Source organism: Aegilops tauschii, chromosome 4 (assembly GCF_002575655.3).
Source record: "Aegilops tauschii subsp. strangulata cultivar AL8/78 chromosome 4, Aet v6.0, whole genome shotgun sequence".
In the NCBI taxonomy this organism is placed as follows: domain Eukaryota; kingdom Viridiplantae; phylum Streptophyta; class Magnoliopsida; order Poales; family Poaceae; genus Aegilops; species Aegilops tauschii.
Genome location: NC_053038.3, coordinates 461,989,718 through 462,013,384, shown reverse-complemented (window position 1 = coordinate 462,013,384; position 23,667 = coordinate 461,989,718). Strand labels below are relative to the sequence as shown.

General features: G+C 43.7%; 1 protein-coding gene across 2 annotated transcripts; it reads right to left on the bottom strand.

Annotated features, from left to right (window-relative positions):
• Window positions 1-10,754: 10,754 nt before the first annotated feature.
• LOC109746885 (uncharacterized) lies at window positions 10,755-15,047 on the bottom strand. Of its 2 annotated transcripts, XM_045227959.2 has the most exons (4): window positions 14,457-15,047; window positions 13,688-14,372; window positions 13,538-13,607; window positions 10,755-11,094 (listed from the first exon to the last, which is right to left on the bottom strand). In XM_045227959.2, the coding sequence occupies exons 1-3, from the start codon at window positions 14,844-14,846 to the stop codon at window positions 13,558-13,560; spliced, it is 1,125 nt and encodes a 374-aa protein (XP_045083894.1). In that variant the 5' UTR covers window positions 14,847-15,047; the 3' UTR covers window positions 10,755-11,094; window positions 13,538-13,557. The 2 variants fall into 2 exon arrangements, with proteins under 2 accessions (XP_045083894.1, XP_020161573.1); XM_020305984.4 differs by having other exon boundaries at window positions 13,688-15,046.
• Window positions 15,048-23,667: the final 8,620 nt, after the last annotated feature.

Sequence of the window (23,667 nt, the reverse complement as noted above, 5' to 3'; positions counted from 1 at the left end):
GTATCCATGGCAGATGAGAGATTGTTAATTAACGGTTCAACTTAAGGTGGCAACTTTAATACAGATCTGGGTGGATTGCTTGTTTGGGCACCTGGGGTATCCAGTGTTGTCCTAGGAGATCCCGGGGTATCCGTGTGATCATCCTACGGTCCGCCACCCAGGCTCAAAGGGGTCGTGAGATTATTCATGCTAGAAACTTCCGTGTGCAGCCACAAGCCATTATGGGCTCTGGCATATTTGAGTATGTTGTGTGACCTATTTCAGTGGTGGGCTAGCAGATGTAGGGGGAAGTAGGTGTAACTGTCCACCCGGAGTAAAGATTTAATGCTTCTGAATGACTGTGTCTCGGTCATCCGTTTCTCAAACACCATGTAGTGCGAGAAACCCAACGGAGGAGATCGAGTCTTGTGGGGAAAAGTGCACAAACCTCTGCAGAGTGTACAATCTAATCATGGTTAGCCCTGTCCCCGGTTATGGACATCTTGAGTATCTAGTACTTGGATTTTCCTATTATATCTGATCACTCTAATTTAATTTGGTGGGTAAATAGTTACCTTTAATTGGGATTGAGATGGGGGTGCCATTCTCAATGATGTTTCAACTACCATGATAGTTAAATAAAATTTATTCCTTTGTTGTAGGAAAAAATTGGCTTTTTCGCAAAATCATATAACCATAGAGAGCCTCCACCAGCCATATATGCATATAGTGGTAGCGTTATCTATTCATTGCTCTACTGTGTTATATTGCCAGCATATTTAATGTGCTGATCCGTTTTCGGGCTGCAACGTATTATGTTGCAGACTTTTTAGACGAGGAGTAAGGTTCGCTAGGTCGTTGTCGTGCAGCTCAGCTATGCCGTTGGAGTTGATGGACTCACTTTATCTTCCATGTCTTCCGCTGTTATCGTATTAGATGGCCTTAAGCCATATTTATTGTAATAAGTTCTCTTTTGAGACATTCGATGTAATAAGTGTGTGATTGCTACTCTGTTATAAATCCTTCGAGTACTGTGTGTGTCAGCATTACCGATCCAGGGATGACACTGAAGCACAGAGACTTGACCGTTTGAGGTCGGTTCGCTACAGTTCCTCAACCCCGCGTCGGTGAGCGGGTAATCTTCATTTCCTATCTTCTCCGGGGCTTGGAATTCTTCATTCATCCCTTTCTTAGGGGCCTCCTCCACTTCTATGTCATTCAGTTCGATCATCTTTGTACCCAATTACATCCTCCAAATAGCTTGCTTCGTTACCTTATGCGAGGCATTCCTTTGCTGCCAGCCCAATTTTGAGCTCTGGTGCAAGTAGTTTTGCGTTAAGATGTAGACCAACAATGACGAGCCAGCCGATTGCGAGGCGGAAATGATCAGCAATGTTCCGGGTGCTGATAGCTGGAAGGAAAGTTCATTGACATGGTAAAGAACTAGCAGGAAGAGTGCTTTTACATCTTGGATGTACCACTGACTAATCCTTTCTGGGAAGGGGTCGCTTCCGCCTTCACTACCACTCCCTCGGCCAAGCTCCACTCTTGGAACCCCAAGAACATTACTTAAAAGGAAACGGCCGAGGTGACATGGCTCATGAAGAGAGCATCCTTTTTCATCGTACGAGAGGTCACCCTAATCGATGTGATGTACATGCTCTAATCCGTGGGGTACATCCCCTCCAAGCCCGAGCTCGCCCCATGTGGATGTACACCGGGGACGATGACATGCTCGATGCTTCTGTCTCGGATGATCACGCCAATAGTGGCCCGGATGTGCGTGTGTGCATTTATAGGGATGAGTGTATGCGCGTATGTATGAGCGCTTGCATCTGTACTGTATGCAATAGAGTTTATTGTTGTTCAGTTTTCGTATAACTATTTGTTATAAATTTAAGCTTGATGGTCCTGGCAGCTACAACCCTAGCCGCCGCCAGGAGGCCAATCTTCAAACGCCGTCCTCCTGCAGCTCCCCTCCACCGGCGAGCTCGGTCGTCGGTGGTGAGGGGGGGTCGCCGGATCCACGCTTGTGGATCGTTTTACTCTCTCATAGTCTAGGTTTTTAGGTTGTTCATCGTCTTGGCTTCGGCGGTGACGATGACGGCGCTGAATAAAGATTTTTCGGATCCATCCCTGACGAGGCCTTCGGTCCTATGGTTGGGGTTGAATTTGGAAACTAGTTTGTTCAAGTAAGGATGGCGTGGCGGCGACAGCATCCTCGTGGTGGACTTGTGTCCTCGGGCTCCGCCGTTGCGACGGTGTTTGCTCCAGCGCTGGCACGGAGCTTGAGAGGTAGTCCAGGAGCGGATGCAGATTGTGGTCTGCATCGACGACATTTGGAAGACGGAACATGTGCTGGGTTCGTGGTTCGTGGATGGTTTCCTCCTTGAGCATCTTAGTCGTGGTGGGGTGCCAGATCTAGAGTTTGATGGCGTGTCCGTGGTGTTGCCCCGGTCTGATTCGTTCAACGGCAATGGCTTTACTTTTGGTGAGCCACCACTAGTAGAAAAAGGGTCAAATGTGAAGCACATTAGTGCCGGTTTGATTTTGAGCCGGCACTATGTGTCCATTAGTGCCGGTTCCAACGGCTAGGCGGGCGGAGATCATTAGTACCGGTTCGTGAGCAACCTTTTGTACCGGTTCGTGTCACGAACCGGTACTAATGATGCTGCATCAGGCTGTGGTCAGGCTGGGGCCCCACGGGCACCTTTAGTACCGGTTCGTGGCATGAACCGGTACTATAGTTTCTTAGTAAGCTGTTTTTTAGTCCCACCTCGCGAAGAGAGAGGCACTAGGAGCGGTTTATAAGCCCTGAGTGCAGAGACGATGAAGGAGAGGCGCAATGCTCATCTGCACGTTGCTTAGCTTTAAGCCTTGAGGAATAGTGTAGACTGCACGGAGCTATGTGCAGTGCAGTTTGCACTATTCCGAAAGGCTTGAAGCTAATTAACGAGCATTGTGCCTCTTTTTTATCTTTAATAACTTATTACAACTCCGGACTTCTTGTGTTACGGCAAAAACTGGACGCACTTCGTGTACGAACTGGACAATCTCTTTCGAAGTATTAGGGTTTCTGACGAGAACTCATGTGTTACATGGTCACTTCATTTTTTTAAACTTATTACAACTCCAGACTTTTTTGCGTTCCGTACACACCATTCAAAGCGACGTCATCAATTTCCAACATGTTATGACATCATTTGCTGTTTTTCAGTCATTTGAACTCCAGCATATTTTTGCATTCAGTATGCATCATTCAAAGCGACGTCATCAATTTCCAACACGTTCTGACATCATTTGCTGCTTTTCAGTCATCTACCGATTTGTTTAGAGAGCTAAATGACGGTGAAATTGAAAATCACTACAAAATGAACTCTGAAAATGTTGGAACTTGGCATGGTATCATCATTTCGCCCGCATAGCATGTGCAAAAGAGTAGAGAGGGTCACGGCGAAAACTGGACGCACCTCGTGTACAAACTGGACAATCTCTTTCGGAGTATCAGGGTTTCGGACGAGAACTCATCTGTTACACGGGCACTTCAATGTTTTTTAAACTTATTTGAACTCCAGCCTATTTTTGCGTTCAGTATGCATCATTCAAAGCGACGTCATCAATTTCCAACACGTTCTGACATCATTTGCTGTTTTTCAGTCATTTACCCATTTGTTTAGGGAGCTAAATGATGGTGAAATTGAAAATCACTACAAAACGAACTCTGAAAATGTTGGAACTTGACATGGTATCATCATTTCGCCCGCATAGCATGTGCAAAAGAGTAGAGAGGGTCACGATGAAAACTGGACGCACCTCGTGCACAAACTGGACAATTTTTTTCGGAGTATCGGGGTTTCGGACGAGAACTCATCTGTTAGACGGGCACTTCAATGTTTTTTAAACTTATTTGAACTCCAGCCTATTTTTGCATTCAGTATGCATCATTCAAAGCGACGTCATCAATTTCCAACACGTTCTGACATCATTTGCTGTTTTTCAGTCATTTACCGATTTGTTTAGGGAGCTAAATGACGGTGAAATTGAAAATCACTACAAAATGAACTCTGAAAATGCTGGAACTTGGCATGGTATCATCATTTCGCCCGCATAGCATGTGCAATAGAGTAGAGAGGGTCACAGCGAAAACTGGACGCACCTCATGTACAAACTGGACAATCTCTTTTGGAGTATCAGGGTTTCGGACGAGAACTCATCTGTTACACGGGCACTTCAATGTTTTTTAAACTTATTTGAACTCCAGCCTATTTTTGCGTTCAGTATGCATCATTCAAAGCGACGTCATCCATTTCCAACACGTTCTGACATCATTTGTTGTTTTTCTGTCATATACCGATTTGTTTAGGGAGCTAAATCATGGTGAAATTGAAAATCACTACAAAATGAACTCTGAAAATGCTGGAACTTGGCATGGTATCATCATTTCGCCCGCATAGCATGTGCAAAAGAGTAGAGAGGATCACGGCGAAAACTGGACGCCCCTCGTGTACAAACTGGACAATCTCTTTCGGAGTATCAGGGTTTCGGATGAGAACTCATCTGTTACACGGGCACTTCAATGTTTTTTAAACTTATTTGAACTCCAGCCTATTTTTGCGTTCAGTATGAATCATTCAAAGCGACGTCATCAATTTCCAACACATTCTGACATCATTTGCTGTTTTTCAGTCATTTACCGATTTGTTTAGGGAGCTAAATGACGGTGAAATTGAAAATCACTACAAAATGAACTCTAAAAATGTAGGAACTTGGCATGCTATCATCATTTCTCCCGCATAGCATGTGCAAAAGAACAGAGAGGGTCACGGCGAAAACTGGACGCACCTCGTGTACAAACTGGACAATCTCTTTCGAAGTATCAGGGTTTCGGACAAGAACTCATTTGTTACACGGGCACTTCAATGTTTTTTAAACTTATTTGAACTCCAGCCTATTTTTGCGTTCAGTATGAATCATTCAAAGCGACGTCATCAATTTCCAACACATTCTGACATCATTTGCTGTTTTTCAGTCATTTACCGATTTGTTTAGGGAGCTAAATGACGGTGAAATTGAAAATCACTACAAAATGAACTCTGAAAATGTTGGAACTTGGCATGGTATCATCATTTCGCACGCATAGCATGTGCAAAAGAACAGAGAGGGTCACGGCGAAAACTGGACGCACCTCGTGTACAAACTGGACAATCTCTTTCGGAGTATCAGGGTTTCGGACGAGAACTCATTTGTTACACGGGCACTTCAATGTTTTTTAAACGTATTTGAACTCCAGCCTATTTTTGCGTTCAGTATGCATCATTCAAAGCGACATCATCAATTTCCAACACGTTCTGACATCATTTGCTGTTTTTCAGTCATTTACCGATTTGTTTAGGGAGCTAAATGACGGTGAAATTGAAAATCACTACAAAATGAATAGCAGAAAATAAATAATGCAGAAAAGAAAAAAATTATATAATTTTTTTTATATTCACAAAGAAACTAAATACAGCAAAAAAATTACTCAAAATAAATAGAAGAAAATTATATAAAAAATTGTTGGGGCGCTGCCCGCTGGGCCTGCCAACCCTAGGGTTTGCAAATACAGGCCCAGAAGGGCCAGCAGGCTCAACGGGCAGCGCGCCAAAGTTAAGCCCAGAAGCTTGCTATAGAGAGGAGTTCAAGACTACAGCCGCGCCGGGGCTTTTAAACTGGTGCGGGCGCCCCTCAGCTAGCGAGGTGGGAGTAAACTTGTCCGCACCGCTCCTGCGCCAGCGCACACCTTTAGTACCGGGTCGTGGCTCCAACCGGTACTAAACGGGGGGCCTTTAGTACCGGTTGGAGCCACGAACCGGTACTAAAGGGCAGTTTCCCGCCCCTTGGCCTGGCGAAAATTGACCTTTAGTATCGGTTGGTGGCTCCAACCGGTACTAAAGGCCCCTCCTATATATATGGCACTTACGAAAAATTCAGTTTCATCGACCACCACTTCTTCTCCAACTACTTCGCGCGACATCGCCGCTGCCCTCGCCGCCCCCGCCGCGCGCCGTCGCCCCCGCCGCCCGTCGTCGCCTTCACCGCCGTCGCCCTCACCGCCCGTCTTCGCCGTCGCCCTCACCGCCCGTCGTTGCCGTCACCGCCGTCGCCCCCGCCGCCCGCCGCCGCCGCCCCGTACCACGTCGTCGTCTCGATCGCGCCGTCGCCCCCGGCCTGCCGCTCGTCGTCGCGCCGTCCCCGTCGCATCGCCGTCTCGCGCCGTCGCCCGTATGCCGCCGCCCCCCGCTCGTACACACACACATACACGTACACACACAGACACAGACACACATATTGTTTTTACTTATTTTCTGTTTTCTGTTGTTTAGATGAATGTTAGATAAATTACATAGATAAGAATGTTAGAATGTTAATGTTAGATGAATTATATGGAAAAGATGTTAAATATTAATGTCAATTTTAGATGAATTAGCTAGATATTAATTAGGTATATATGAGATTTGAACTAGTTGAATTAATATAACTAGTTTATTTTTAGTATGAAAATTAATAGAACAAGTTTATTTTTAGTAAGAAAATTTAGGTATATGAGATTATTTAAACTAATTGAATTAATATAACTAGTTTATTTTTACTAAATGCTTAGTTGAACTAGTTGAATTAGTAGAACTAGTTTATTTTTAGTATGAAAATTTAGATATATGGGATTGGATGATCTAATTAAAATATTACTATATATATAGCTACTTTATATATTTTAGTAAGAAAATTAATAGAACTAGTTTATTTTTAGTAAATTCTTAGTTAAATTAGTTGAATTAATAGAACTAGTTTATTTTAAGTAAAAAAATTTAGATATCTGAGATTTGATGATCTAATTAAAATATTACTATATGGAACTAGCTACTTTATTTTAGTAAGAAAATTAATAGAACACATTTATTTTTATTAAATGCTTAGTTGAATTAGTTGAATTAATAGAACTAGTTGAACTAATAGAAGTAGTTGAATTAATTGAATTAATAGAACTAGTAAGTGTTTAATGTTTCACCTATATATATGAACATAGGAAATGTCGTCTGACGACGAAAAAGATTTCATTAAGTGCGAATTCTGTGAAGACCAGCGCGGCCTGTGCGACAGAAATTTCCTTGTTGATAATAGGCGCTTCAGCATCAAGTTGGATGACACCTTCGAAGTGGATACAGTAAGTCACAACGACAAGTCTTTTTTCGTAATTAAGCATGACTTATATATGCTTCATTTGCTTCAACTTATAACTTTAAATTTTCACTATTCTACTAGCGCATCCCCTGCCATGCAAGAATTTTTGTCTTGGATAAGATAGGTTTCAGTGCTATGGAAACTATGGAGGTAAAGAGAGTTTACCTGAAGACCGAGCATGCTGGTTATACTTTCAACGTCAAATTATACAATGCAGACACGTACACCTATTTTGAATGCAAAACTTGGCAAGCACTATGCAAGGCTTATGCATTTGAGCCTGATATGGTTATCACCTTTGATATTCGTCTGGAATATGATATTGAAGGTAATAGAGACATCTGGGTCGATGTGCAGACGCCTCCAGCTCTACCATTATGTGAGTTTCTCAACCATATATTATGTCTTTGATATTGTTTATTAAAAAATAGTTGACAACTAATTTCTATTGACAGCTTATTTCCATTCAAGCAAACATGTTCGGCGCTTGGTAGAGAGGACCTACTACTGTCCCGGAGCTGAACTAAACTGCGAGGAGATAAATCATTATGTTTTATGGCTTGAGGATCTTGATGCTGTTAAGAGAAATCATTTTCCTGAATTTGAAAATCTTAGTACTCAAAACATGCGACCAATAGTGATCGTATTGAACTACGGTCACATGTATTTAGGAAAGATGGTAAGATTTTTACTATTAGTCCTCAGTGCATCTTTTGCATACATTATTTTTCAAGCTAAACTTTCATTGCTAAGTATATTAATTACTATACGATGTTCTTCAACAGGGACTCCCGATGACAGTTGTGCCTCAGTGGATCGAGACTAAAGGTCGCATGTCAATTGTTAGCTTACGGCCAAGATATCCTACAGTGCACATGAGTGCATTCAGGATTTCTGAAAGTGATGAATGCTTAATAGTGAAAGATTGGAGCAAAATTGTTAACGATCGCAGAGAAGTACTAGGGGGCAGCAATCAGAAGCGCAACCCACGATTAGGAGACGGGTTCATCTGCATGCTCCAATATGATGAATCAGGAGAGCTATACATGTTCTATGCTATTTTACCTGAGAGAGAGCAGCAGGAGTGATTTAGCTAGTTATCATGCTCTTAGTACTTGTTGTCCTCTCATGCGTGTCCGTGTTCTTCGTCCTGAACTTAATCTCAAAGAGTGATTTGCTTTTGTGGTGTTATCAGCGCTTATAATATCATGACCATGTTGAACTCGATGATATCTTTGCTAGCTAGTATATACTGTTGTTGGTGATGATATGATGCAAGAGTTTTTATATTAATATGATGATGATGATGATGATGAGTTATTATATCATTTATGAAAGAAACCGCATATTAGTTTCAACTGGATGGATCCTAGCTAAGTGATCAAGTATATGCCATATCCGATATGGCATATACTTGATCACTTAGCTAGGATCCACATGCATCCAGTCGAAACTAATCTGCGGTACTTTCACCTAATGATTTAACAACTCATTATAATGTAAAACAATCACTAAATTAAATTGAAAACACAAAACTAAAGGAAAAATAAAAATTAAAACCAAAACGCACCCAAACATTTAGTATCGGTTGGTGTTACCAACCGGTACTAATGTCCTACATGCACCCGGGCCTGGCTCGTGCCACGTGGTGGCACGTTAGCGCCGGTTCGTGCCAAACCGGTACTAAAGGGGGGGCCTTTAGTCTCCACTCCATAGTGCCGGTTGCAGAACCGGCACTAAAGGCCCTTACGAACCGGTGATAAAGGCCGGTTCTGCACTAGTGCATCTTGGAGGTCTGCAAAGCTGCATATCAGCGATGGAGCCGCGTTGAGCTCGGGTGAGGAGGTGATCCGTCATTCTTTTCTTTGGTGGCTGCTATGATGGTGCCGGAGGCAGGTGACAGGCATTGGTTTGAAATTCAGAGATGTTCTACTATCTTTTCAGTTTTGTCATTATCGGTCCTTACGTAATTTGTACTTTGATCTTTATAATACAAATGAGACACGTATTACCATGAAAAAAAAGTTTTCGTATAACTGAATTTTCTGCTGAAGTACACCTCTATCGAACAGAGCAAAAAACAAATTATGAAAAAAAACAGCGAGAGTCCGTTCGAACACATAACCAGTCCTTCAGGTATACAACTGTTTGCCACTGAGCTAGGTACAGATTCGAATATTATGCAGAAACAAGTTGAGCATTTTCTGCCATTCCTGTCCCTCCCCGCTACACACACGGAAGTGCGCGTCGCCGCCGTTCGTACGCTGCATCGGCCATCGTATTCCTAGGTCGTGCATGCAAATCGTGGCACAGGACACCGCCTCTGAGCCCCGCAAAAAAAAAAAAAAAAACACGTCCGCAAGGAAGCTACACATGCGTCAAGAGAGATGGGAATTGTAGGGGGAAACCTGTACGAGATCTCATAACTATTTAGGTAAGATAATGAGATCAACCCAAAAAAAAACATATTTAGACATTCTGAAAAAATCTAAAATTATTTGTTAGCATTCATGTGGGTATGTGTACAGCTCAGGAAAAAATCAGCTCAAAGCTCGATGTACATTTAGAGATTCAAAAAAGACAAATTCAAATTTAAATAGTAGCACCTTTGAGTGAGTAGTACTTTGATACTATTCACATCTGATTTTATCTTTTTGTTTCTATTAATGTAGCTTGAATTAGGAGCTGAATCTTTTTAAGGTTGTACATCAAACATTGATGTGTGTCTAAAAATTTGAGAATGTTGGAACATGTAATTTTTTTTTTTCAAAAAATCGATTTCATAGATCTTACCTAATGTAAGATCTCACACAAGTCTCCCCGGGATTTTAGAGTGACTGTGGACCGCGTTATATAATTTTAACATACAATAAGGACTTTCCTGCAAATATTCCTGCAACTTGAAAGTCCCTGCCTGCCTACGTGGCGTGACACACAGGTGTTTCAGACTGATTTGTATGAAATTGTTCCCGCAAAGCAAGTTGAGTGGCCGGTTTGAGTCATTTTACAAGTTTTTTATTTATGAAAATGTACCCGCGTACATGTTATTAACTCTTAATAGTTTTGGGTACCATTGGATTTGGATGCTTGCCTTTGCTTTGCATTGCCGTGTAATAAATAGTGTATGATTTTGTGCATTATTTTAATACCGAGGCTGAAGTTAATCCTTCTTTTCGAAAAAGAAAAAAATATATACATGGAAAAAGTTCTGGACGCAACGAAGGTGGACTGAGTATACACTGAATTCTGTAGATGATTGAACATTGAAGCATTGCCTATGTGTTAGATCTGAATGAGACAAGGAGCAAACCAACCTCTCGTTGGATGGTTAGAGGGATTGTGGTATCCCCAGCCCACCAGGGTTCAAATTCGGGTGCTCGCATTTATTCAGTATTTCGAAGGTGCTCATAGGGGTAGGGTGTGCGTGTGTGCGTTCATAGGGATGAGTGTATGCGCGTGTATATGAGCGCTTGTGTCTGTACTGAATTTCAAAAAAAAAAAAGAATGAGACAAGGATTTGCAGGCTAGAATGTAGAGGCAAAATCAATAGACTTGGCTTTCCAAAATTCAGTCTACATATCCATTCGTACTGTTGCGTTGCCAAGAGCATGCAGTTGTCACAACACAAATTGACAAATCTCAGTAACAAGCACAATGCACACAGTTGATCACACGGCATAACAACATAACAACCTTAGAATTATATGGTCACACTGGACGAACTGAATACTTGAATAGAAAGCTGTCGTTCCCCTGAAACCAACAAACTGACCAGAAAGCTATTGTTCCTCTGAAACCAAATCAGAAGTTCAATACTTCAACCATACTCTCAAAAGGCTCCAGCATTTCTCCACAGAAACTTGGCCATTATCCATGCAGCTCCATATTTCATCTACTCTGCAAAGTGGTCAAACGTAAGCGCTTTAGTCCGCCGTAGTAATAACGAAACAACGACTTCACATATGACGTGCTAATGGCATGGAGCTCTATATGTGGCAGACTGATCCTCTGAAGTAATGAATAAGCTGATATAATTACTAAGAGTGCATGTAAAGAATATGCTGATCACAAGAAAGCTAAAATATTATAGATGCTCTACCAACCTACTTGGTTCGACCTGAACTCAACCGCAAACAGCCTGGCTATTAAACTCAAGAAGATGACACCCTCTGGAGTGCTTAATTTGCTGCTTTAGTCTGTGTGCTTGTGAATATAGGCATGCAGCAGTTGGTATCATGTACGTGCATACTCTGAATACATGATCTGAATACATCTACAAAAAAAATGGTAGAACCATAAATACTATCCGAAATAGTGGAGGGTGGAGTTGAAACCCTATTTTACCTCTTTTTGTCACTAGTAAAGCATATTCTATTTCCAGTTTTTATGTTCCATCCCCTATTTGTAGTTTCTTTACATGCGAGTGCAGGCGATCTAGTGGTAGTCTGTACCCAGAAAAAGCAGAATAATTGATGGAAGAACAGTTGACCCCTTTGAGCAACCGAGACTGCATGATCTTAATTACTCCCCTCAGTATTTTTGTTTCTTCAAAATGGTACACACAATCTGCTAGCTTTATTTGGGCAGATTACTTCCAACTGGCCACGTAATTTGAAGTTTAATTAGTTCTGGACATCTTGGGTGTTCACTTGGAGAAAGATATCACTCAAGTTCGACTAATACACCCCTGTTCCTAAATGTAATTTAAACTGCGAAAACGTCTTACATTTAGAAACAGAGGTAATAGTAAATTTGATATGTGGGTCTATGATTTCGAAAGGGAAAAATTAGGATTTGAACCATGTTTGATCTAAAAACACAAAGAACTCTATTACTTTCCTTAACTTCCAAAGTAACTGCCAAAGCATGCTGGAATTTGTTTCACTTCTAATTGTCAAGCAGATAAGTTCTACTAGTTGTCAATCTTTCTTTCATTTTGTAACAAAGTAAGCATTTCAAGTTAGCTGTACTTAAACCTTTCATATACATCCACTTATCTGCAGAATAAGTGTTTGCTTATTTACTTGTCAATGCAGGGTTATTGAAGGTTCTGGGTTGTAAGAATTGCTGTTTTTGGAGATGGACCGTACATGTGCGTCATTGTTCAACTGCTAACTATTTGCTTTATTCATTATTGAAAGAGCATAATCTGGAGCACTCTATTCTTGCGGTCCATATCTAGATAAACCTGCATCTCTCTTGAGTTTCTTAGTCCATTAAGAAACTGAAACCTTTAAGAATTAAGATTATTTCTGTTGCACTTATCAAAATTCCATTTGTATACCATTGTTTCCAAAATTTTCTGCATTATTTTTACCAAATACAAATCATTATATTAGTAAGCTTGAATACTTTGTCATAAGAAAAGATTGAACTCCACTTTGGTTTTGGATATCCCTACCTATTTCCATCATAAGTTGTAGTTTTCAGATTTATCTGATGAGAGCAAGTGACCACCTTTTGTAGTCAGTACCAAGAAAATTGCGGCTTACCACAATGACACACTCAAATAAGCTCTCTGCTTTCAGGCTCTAAATAGGACTTATGTGGAGGATTGCACGTGGAATAGATATACTGTGCCATATCAAGCTTATCATTCTTCTAATCATGAAATGTTTTTTAAGAACTTGCTACCTTTTCTGGCAAGTAATCATAGCAGCAATTCGTCTTGCATAAGCATTCTCTACTCAAACTCAGCAATAAACTTGTTACTTGCACATACCTTATGTGGTGTCTTTCTACTTGATTTAATTTACCAACCTCCTTAGTTGCTATGTCGTGTTTTTTAGTCAACTGGTCCCAATACTATTCTAACAACTTGATTTTTTCTGAATTTTCCAGTTGTTTGGTTATTGCTGCTAATGTACTATAGCAACGACGACAGCACCCCTTACAAAATCCTCGCTGGTCAGCTAATCTTGTTGATGCTGTAGTAAACACACTATCATCCATATCTTCCATGAATTACTAGCTAGTTTAATAAAGAAGTCAGTCTTAGTTATAGAAAACTCCTTTCGTCCAGGGCTTGACCATCGGTACTTTTCAGCTTTTACTGCACTTAAAAATCTTATTTAAAGATCCATTGTACTTCTGTAGCCAAGAATGATGTTTACCAAACAAAAATTTCTGATCAGACTGAAATGGACATTTCTCATACAAATTAGGCTGCTAGCAGTTGTTAATGTGACCTTTTGGAACTGTGTCTGCCATCTTATCTAACCCATGTCAGAGATTAACCAAATATAGAGCCTAGTGGCTGCGATTAGTGGATTAGAGACCAGTGGAACTAAACCCTGGCCGTAGGGTGTGTGGTAAAATAAGTCACTAAATAAAATCTTACCTTTCAAAATGGCGGCCGCTTCACTTCTTGTATGAGTTTGATTGCAGTGGCATTACGAACCTGGCATGCTCTGAAAAGGCAAAAATAGTATAAATAAGAAAGCAAACATATGGAGGTTTACAAGTCCAAATAAACGAAGCTATATAGTACCTCGACTGTAGAAGCTCACATAGGGTATGACTGTCTCGAAGCTGCAGTTTCTGTGTATCTTCTTGGTTTGGCCAGAACCGACCTCAACTGTAAAGAGCCCATCTGCTGTATTTAGGAAGATGACACCGGCACCATTGGCGAAACCAACCAGTGTGCATCTACCATCCTTGAAGGTTTCGCCTACCATCCATGAGAGGGCACGAGGAGTAAGAATAGTTTCAAGCTTGATGTCCCTGCGTTGCCCTCTCGCCACAACTCCATTGGGACCAGCCTCCATTGACCACACAGAGAGTTTAGACTCCTTTATGGCCGCAAACACCAGCGCACCGTCTTCCTCTCCCATGAGTATACCGCGCGCGGGTGCCTGGCCCTGCAAATTGATAAGTGAAAGTTCCTGCTCGCCCACATTGTACGTCACAATTTTCATGGTCCAGTAGCTCCACTTGACGGGGTAATAGATTTTCTTTCCGACAACGGCAGTGTGGCCCTTCTCCTCAATGGCATACGGACATGTGTTGGTGGCAAACGGATAGATATCATGCGGATTCTCAATTGAGATCATTTCGCTCCACTGGGTAGTCTCGGATGAGTAAACAGAGGCGAACATGGTCTTTTCTACCTCGTTGGAGCCCATGAAGGCGACGAGGAAGGGACCGTCATGGCAGCCCAGGTGATCGCAGGCGTCCTTGGCGCAGAGCACAGTGGCCATCCAGGTTATCCCCTCTGCAGTACAAAGTATGTCAAATATCTTGGGATCGGCGGAAATCACCTGCTGCTTGTCGGTGATGGGGTCCCAAACGATGAAATCCGTGTCCTCCTTGGGAGTGTAGAAGAGGACGCGGCCATGGCGGGAGTCGACCGCGTCCCAGTTGCGGCGCTCGCAAACGAGCGGGCGGAAGGCTCCGGTGGGGATGAATTGGGCGACGTTGTGGCTCTCGTAGGATTTGTTGTCGAGGTAGCCCAATATCGGGGGCTTCCCGTGGAAGGTCCGGTAGTCGCGAAAGAAGGAAGGGTCGGAGACGATTCCGAACCAGGCGGTGGAGACAGCGGAGGCGCGGACGAGCCTCGCCGGGTCGTCCGGCGGTTTCCGGAGCAAAATCTCGCGGATGGCGTCGTCGACCAGCGATTGGAGTCGGCGTTGCGGCGGAGGCGAATCCATGGTGGCCGGTGCGAGTCGCCCTATCGCGAAATTAGCTTTAGCGGCGGGGCGTCGGAGGTTGGAAGCAGTGGGGCGCCGTCGCCGCCGTCGGACGAACAGGCAGCGAGTGGATTGCGCTTACTTCTAGGGTTTCGGTGGAAATTGGCTGCGCTACTGTCCGATGGCGATGGGGCTTGTTCTTACGACAGTCACGAGGGCCGTCAGCACCTCATTTGGAACGGAGTGAGGCGGGATTTTTTCTAGGAAAAGACTTGAAAACAACCACTGATTTTAAGGCGCACATCAGCCGCCTGCTGCGTCGTCCGATTAAGGCGCCGTCTGATTAAGCATCGTAATGACGCGGGCTGGAGATGACGGACGTGTGTGCTGCGTTCACACGGGAGTGCATGCCTTCACGTGGTCCTTGCGCCTGTCATTCACACCGGTACATGGTTATTTTGACTAGTGGTCGCTACGCTCGTCATCCGCACCGGTGACAGTACATGGTTGTTTTGAATCTTCAGCGCTTCAGACGATACTTCATCGCACTCTCGGTACAATGTAGCTAGCTAACTGGTACTCCCTCTGTAAAAAAATATAAGAGCATATAGATAACTATTTTAGTGATCTAAACGCTCTTATATTTGTTTACAGAGGGAGTACAGTATATTGAAAAAGAAATGGCACGCACTGCAAGTTGATTCTACGTGGGATACTAGCATGCCGCATGAGTGTCGCCGGTGCTGCGAGCTGTTGATGCAAGGGTCGTCCTCATTGTGCTGCAAGCCGATGCTACGTGGGGCACCGCCACGCTGGAGGAGTGTCATCGGCGCTGCTAGCCAATACTATGGGAATCGCCGCCGTGCTGCAAGCCGATGCTACATGGGGTCCTGCCATGCCGTATGAGTGTAGTTGATGTTGTGAGGGTCATCAACTTGTTATGTGGAGTGCCGTCGTGCTTGGTGGCATGCTACAAACCGGTGTTGCGAGCCATGTTGTGGGTTGCGAGCCATGCTGCGAGCGGCAACCGTAGGTGTTGGAGGGGGATGAGCGGGTGGGGGAATTATGGGTTACACTAAGCATGATATGCATTGTCGTGATCATGGGTGACGGCTGACCACACTGCAAGGGATGGTCATTGCTGCTGCAAGCAGCGATGCACAAAGTTGTAAGCGTCGGACACCCACCATCACTATTGCAAGCCTTGACGCGCAGATTCTGCATAAGGCCGGGAATCATTGTTGCAAAAGACGACATGCGATGCTGCAAACCTTGTTTGCTCATATCTAGCAGGTCACGAGAGCCACTCATTTTGTCCACCAAGCTCGATCACCTTTCATCCCACATCTCTCGCCTCCTACTGCTCTCTCCACCGTACCCCATGGAAGCGTTCCAACCACCACTGCCCAAGCTCCACACGCCAGGTGCTGCGATCCGGCACTCGTTAGTGGACGCTGGCGTTGTGATGCCGCGCTCATTGGTATTGTCGGCGCTGCGATGCGACGCTCGTTAGTGGATGCCGACATTGCAATGCCACATTCGTTGGTGTTGTCGGCCCTTCGATGCAACGCTCCTCGGTGATGCCGGCGCTGCGCTGCAATGCAACGATCGTCGGTGATGCCGACACTGTGATACGAGACTCGTCGGTGGGTGTCGGTGCTACGATGTCAGGCTCATTACTGTTGCCGGCGCTGAGATGCGACGCTCGTCGGTGATGCCGGCGCTGCGATGCCGCGCTCGTTAGTGTCAGTGTTGCCATGCAACGCTCATCGATGATGCTGGCGCTGCAATGCAGCACTCGTCGGTGGACGCTGGCGGTGCGATGCCGTGCTCGTTGGTGTTGTATGATGCCGTGATGTCCAAGCGACGGAAAAATCGGACGCGGCTGGCTGGACCGGATCGTACGGCTTGCGAGGCGGATGAAAAAGGCTTGCTTATCATCCGGCTGATCCCTAGTATTCGCCTTTTTTTACCATTTGACCCGTTTTACTTTTCACTTTCATTATTTGCTCCCCTCCTTCGTACTCCCTCGCTCGCCCTAGTATAAGGAGTTTTCTACGCTAGTGTAGTGTCAAAAAATGCTCTTATATTATAGGATGGAGGGATTTTTTTTGCGAGGAAACTTTTGATATATTCATCATTGTCATGGCAGTACAAAGAACATAAAAATAATAAAAATTGCATCCATGTCCGTAGATCACCTAGCGACGACTACAAACACTGGAGCGAGCCCAAGGCGTGCCGCCATCATTGCCCCTCCCTCGCTGGAGCCAGACCAAACTTGTTGTAGTAGACAATCAAAATTCGTCGTGCTAAGGTCTCACAGGACCAGAGCAATAAACTTCACCGACAAAGAGAAATATAGGTCGAAAGGGTCCAACCTGTAGACATGCAAACCAAGACTGGATCCAAGCAGATCCACCTGAAAACAAGCCTTGATTGAATCTCGCGATATTTGCCCAAGACACACCTCCACACATCCTTCGACGATGCTAGACACATCACCGTAACATGGGTTATGCGGGGAGAATCTTATTCCATATTCAGAGAGCCGCCACCGCCTTGTCTTACTGAGTAGGACACAAAACCTAAACGAACTCATAAAAACACCTAAAAATGAAGTAAGATCACTCCCGCCAGCAGTGGTCAAGCTCCACCGTGCCTCCATGGCCCTAGGGCCATCGGAGACGAGGCAGAATGGCACCGGCGACGGCAGGAGGCAGAGGAACCCTAAGCTTTTTTATTTCTTGGAGAGGAGTCGGGCGACATGCGTTGCTTTAGAGAGGAGTTATTCCCTCTCCTTAGTAAATGGGGGTAAAATAATTCTAACCCCCGAAAGAGGCACGCGAGTCTAGAGAGAAAATAATCTTAAGAGTAGTCATGGATATTGTTTCGAATCCTTCGTTTGCTATCTTTAGGGAAATGTCTATTGTCTTGTTTGGTTCACACATGGGAGTTGATGATGGATTAGCTAAAGGTTTATAACATAACCTTTTGAGATGTAATCGCTGGAACAAATCCCATCGATGATAAACCCTATTCGAAGTTCCTCTTGAAGTTGAAGATCCCTCATAAGGTGAACAAATCCCACTACGCCGTCGAACGAACATGCAGCGAGTGTGGACTGCACTTACTTCTACGGTTTTCGATGGAAACGGGCTTCATTATTTCTCGATGGGGCCCGTTCCGACAACAGTCAGAGATGTCGTTAGCGCCTGTTATGGGAAAGGGGAATTTTCCAAAGAGGATTGGGATATTAGAGGGAATCCTAAAAAAAGGAGTCCAGAGAGGAAAAGTTATATTGGCAGTAGTTTCAACCCTTTGCTTGGTATATCTAATAAGAGAAATTATGTGAGGAAGTATGTGTAGGAACTTAAGGGAGAAGTTTATTATCTTGTTTAGTTCATGTGAGTTGATGAGGGATTGACTAAGACTTGACAACATAATAACATACAATGAAGAGTTCATTCGCAAAAAAAAACCTACAATGAAGAGTTGAGATGTAATCATTGAAACAAATTAAATCGCTTCAAATTCCCGCCCTTGCTTGTATTATTGAAATGGTTGGTCGATGGTTTGAGCCCTAATCAATGCTATCTTCAGCTATGAATGCATGAATAATCATGCAAAACTTCCCAAAATAATATGGCTTTGAACAATTTTATTTTATAGCATCTCTTCATAAATGCTACTTTTTCCTTCTTACCATGTTGAGTGGAACTACCAATTTAGAGAAAGCGCATTGAATCTTCTGGCGTCAAGTCTGGCAATGATAATCCCTATCTCCTAAGGTGAAGATCCCTCGTAAGGTACATTTTTTTTGTTGGAGAGCACTACATAGAATTATCCCGCTTACAGCAATCCTGGCGAACAGGCAGCGAGTGGACTTATGTGTAGGGTTTTTGGTGTAATGGGTTGCACTATTGTCCAATGGGGCTTGTTCCTACGACAGTCCTGAGGGGTCGTCAGCACCTCGTTACTAGTAAGGAAAGAGGCGGGAATTTTATCATTTGACCCATTTTACTACCCACTTTCATTATTTGATGTTTCTCCTCCCCTCCCGTGAAACTTACATGTGAGGCACTGGGCCACCTTTCATTGAGATAACCTAGAGAAAATCATCAAATGGCAAAATAAAACAAGGCAAAAATAATTCAAACCCCTAGAAGAGACATGTGAGTCTAGGGGGGGGGGGTATATTGATAATAGTAATGAATATTAATTATTTTGATTCCTTCTTTCAGAAAGGGGATAACCCGAGCCTCTGCATCATATGATGCACACAACTATATAGTATATTGTTTGGTATCTAATAATGGGAATTGTGTGTGGAAACTTTAAGGATAAGTTTATTAACTTGTTTTGTTCATAAGAATTGATGATGTGGTTAGCTAAGGGTTGGTACTATAACCTAAAATAAAGGGTTGAGTTGTAATCACTGGAAAAAAATCCTTTTGAATCCCCACCCTTTCCTATGCTATTGAAACAGCCGATCACCAAGACGAACCCTAATCAATATGCTATCTTCAGCAGTGGATGCATGAAGAATTACACAAATCCTCTTAAGTGGCATCCCTTCAGAACTAAAAAAAATCCGCTTGCCATGTCGAGTGGGAGAATCAGTTTAGAGGAAGTGTAGTGTAAATGTCACGGCAGATGTCCTAGTGTGAGGACTTAGTCGTGGAGCCATCGCAACGAGGTTAGCTTAAAGGAGTTAAACGGGACAAAGGACACTGGGAGTTTATAATGGTTCGGCCCCTTGCGGTGAAGGTAAAGGCCTAGTCCAGTTGAGGTGGTATTGCTGATGTTTCGATTACCAGGGAGCGATTACGCTTGACCTAGCTTTCGATTTGTTCTCTCTTCCCCTAAGCCGCCGCTGGGTCGTCCCTTTATATACACAGGTTGACGCCCCGCGGCTCATGGAGTCCCGGCCGGCTCATAAACAACGTGTCCGGCCTGGTGACTCCTTACACTTGCCTTACCATACAAGTTATACCTATATGGCGGTTTACACTTATGGGCTTTAAGCCGCCTTTGGGCCTTGGGCCCTTAACAAGTCTGCTTCATGAACTGCCATATTCAACATCTTCATGGGCTTCGTCTGGATGGACCGCCATTGGGATAACCCGGCCACTCCTGGGCGGGGTATACCTAATAGTTATATCCCCAACATTAGGCCCCAGGTTGATTTGAACTTGTTCGTGTCAATCTTCAACACTTGGAAAAAAATCCTTCTTTGTTTGTTCTTGCGAGATATTCTAACCCGCCATGACGTCACCTCCTGGAATTGCGGTAACCCGCCGTGACGTCACCGGTCATTAATATTACACAAAGCCCAAATCTTAATAAATCTTCTTTTTAATGAACCTCTGAAAATCGAGGCGTTTTCGTCGTCACGTATCCATTTTTGGTCTCCTCGATTCCCGCGCATGCCACTTATCCGTCCAGCCTTATAAATAGGGCCAGGGGCCCCTTTCTTTTTTCTCCCTTGCCTCTTCATCCCTTTCTTCTTCCTCGCGTCGCTCCAGTGCTCGAGCTCCGCCGCCGTCCTCAACCTCAGCTACTACCTTGACATCGGCCGCTGCATCAACCTGATCTGTCCAGAGTTTGGTCCCGCGCCTCCGCCGCTTAACAACTCAGGTAAGTTTTCCTCCTTCCTTTCCTCTAGATCTCATTAGGGTTTCCTACAAGTTCGTCGGAGTTCATCCTTGTTCTTCATTGTAGATTGTAACTTTGATTCAAACTTAGCACTCCTCCTGCACGGCGGCAGTCGTGATACTTGCCTTTGTTATTAGACCATCTCCTTTGGGTAAGAAAAAACCAATCTGAACATATGAACTGTTTGAGCACCGTAATTTAGGTCGAAAATATTTTCCATTATCTGAAGTGTCGCAGATCCGAAATCCTAGCATCAATCTGCGAAACTTGTTTGCTTCAACACTTAGTAGAATTCGCTCTTGATAGATCTTGAATACCATTGCTGTCATGGCGGCTTACATCACCATTTATAGTTAGTCATATGTCATTAGTCCCTGTTTAAGTCGCCAACTGAATATATACTGCAGTGTTCACTTCCGGCTTAATGAAACAACTTAAACCGGCAAATTTTCTTTCTTTTTAGGCTTATTCCTTCACAATGCCGAAGACAGCCACTTCATGCAATTGGGTTCCTTCCATCGTCACCGAAAACAAGCTCAAGGACTTTGTTAAAATCGGCTTCTTACCAGCAAAAGACATTCTGCATTGGCGCGCTCCCAAGCAAAATGAGAAAAAACCTCAACCGCGGGATGGTGAGATCATTGTTTTTACTGCTCATATGAACCGGGGCTTTTCACCACCTAGATCTAAATTCTTCCGAGACGTTTTGCACTTCTTTCAATTGCATCCTCAAGACATCGGACCCAACTCCATGTCAAACATCTGTAACTTTCAAGTATTCTATGAAGGGAAAACTTTGTTTTTGCCACTCTAGTTTTTGCCCACTTTGCTTATGCCACTCTAGAATTTGACATCTCACTTTTGCCACTCTTAACTTTTGAAAATACATCACAAATGCCATTCCATGGTAAAAATGATAATTTTTCATTTCACTTTTGCCATTCTTAGCTTTTGACATGTATCACAATTGCCACTCTAAATTTTTTGCTTTTGCCACTGAATGGCAAAAGTGATATATTGTCAAAAGCTAAGAGTGGCAAAAGTGAAATGTCAAATTCTAGAGTGCCATAAGCAAAGTGGGCAAAAGCTAGACTGGCAAAAACAAAGTTTTCCCTTCTGTGAAGTATACCTTCAAGAGGAGCCCAGTGTTGAACTCTTCAGGGAATATTTTTATTTGAACCGGCAGAATGAATTTACCAACGGATTGACCCATCTTAGAACTTGGCGGGGTCTCAATTCAACAGAGAAGAGACGCTATCTTCCCCTACGCTCGCCTGCCAAGCCACCCAAAAGATTGGAACCAAACATGGTTCTATTGCAAAGATACTTCTCCGGCTGATGAGAATCCTCTGTCGGGTTATCGCGTCGAGCGGCTCAACCCAAAGCATCATCTTCCTGAAAAGCTTACCACTGCTGAACGTGCAAAGCTTGCCCCCACTATTGCAAAGGTCAAGGCCCTACTGGGAAATGGGTTAAACGGTGTTGACTTGGTTCGGTGCTGGGTTTCTTGGCGAATCATACCCTTGAGCCGCCAGCCCGGCTTAATGTGCACCTATACGAGTGATGCAAAATATCCACTGCGCCACAGCTCCGTGTGCTTAACTGACGATGCCATCAATGAAATGACAAAGACCCTTCTGAACGAGATCCTGGAAAGCTGCAGCAAAGTGGGACTGAACCCTTTCTGCAAGCTGAACCCGCCACCAGATGTAAGCCTCTAAATAACCGATTTCACCTTATTACTCAAATGTTCAATTAACTCAACTTTGATGATTTTCACAGGCTAAATCCGATTTTTGGAATAAGGAATACGACCATGAAGCTGCCAAAAAGGCGAGGGCCAAAGTGAAAGCCGCCAAGAGAGCTGCCAAGAAGAATAAAAAGAAATTGATCGCTTCCGAGATGTTTGAGTTGGACGACAGTTCTGAGTCGGAGGTAGCCCTTGATTCCCTTGGCTCCTTTTTCAACCATCTTATTGACACTGATTATCACCAGGATGACACGGGGGCCAGTCAAGTGGTAACTATTATTTCCTTCGACTCAGCGCCTTTGCCAAGACAGAAAACTCGACGGGTAACCCGGAAAGTAAGCTTTTCACACCCCTTAGCTCATTTGGATCCTCACTTTCTTTTCAAGCAACAGCAGCACGAGAGCCGGCGACAAACCCGAACCAGCGGAGATGAAGAATTATCTTTCGGCTTACCATACACTCCAACTCTGCGAGAACGTCGAAACGAGGTTCTTCCAAACTTAAACTCTTTTTATCCCTTAGCGGGTATTATTCGCCAACCACTTGATTCTTCCGATTCAAACCATCAGGGGGTGGATCACTCTTCTTCTGGCGACTCAACATAGACCCATCTGCCGGCTTTCAAAACTGCCCCTGGGTAATAACAATTTCCTTTTATTTTCTATCTCCTTATGCTGTTTTATACTTGTACTGACCTCTCATAATCCATGCAATGGAAAGGCAAAGTATAGCAAGAAGCCAAAGGTGATCAAGCCGGCCGAAGACCCAAAAATCCATGAACCGGAACAGCAAATTCCAGCATCTGACACTTCCGTGCTACAACTCGAAGAGTCGGTCCATGATATTCCACCAGAAATTCCTGACCTCTCCAGTGACAATACAAACCTCAATCCTCTTATCACTGAAGCATCAAGCCCAATTAAACCATCAGAAACACATGCCGACGATGTTATGACTGGCACCGGCTTTAAAGAACCGAGAAATCCAACTATCTTGGCTAAGCACTCCGCCAAACAAGAGTTCATTGAAAAACGGAAAGTGAGATTTGACATCGCCAACTATTATCAATTGAGTACTAGCGAAGTACTCTCTGGCTACCTCAATCAAGTGCACACCAGCCGCGACCTTGAAATTGATATGGTGAAGCAGATGCATCAAAAATATGAGGTATGACTTCCTCCTTTAATAAGTTATGTATATACTGCCAGCCCCCAAGTCTACTGTGTATGATAGGATTGAGTATGCTGTAGACTTAGAATAGCCATGAGTGTAAGAAACATCTCTGATAGAATCCTTCAAAGGCCGGCTTTCACCTTCAGTATTACACCGGGTTTTTAACAATTAACATTGCATCTGTAGCCCCCAAGGACCGGTTTAATCAGCATGAATGAACCGGTACTGTTCACCATTGTTTATAAATGAAAGCTTACTTGT

What these genes read in the sequence shown, in the direction of transcription:
- LOC109746885 (XM_020305984.4), bottom strand. Translation starts at nt 14,846, where the DNA reads ATGGATTCGCCTCCGCCGCAACGCCGACTCCAATCGCTGGTCGACGAC. An exon ending in TGTGAGCTTCTACAGTCGAG is followed by an intron (nt 13,608 to 13,687) that starts GTACTATATAGC and finishes TTGCCTTTTCAG; the next exon opens with AGCATGCCAGGTTCGTAATG.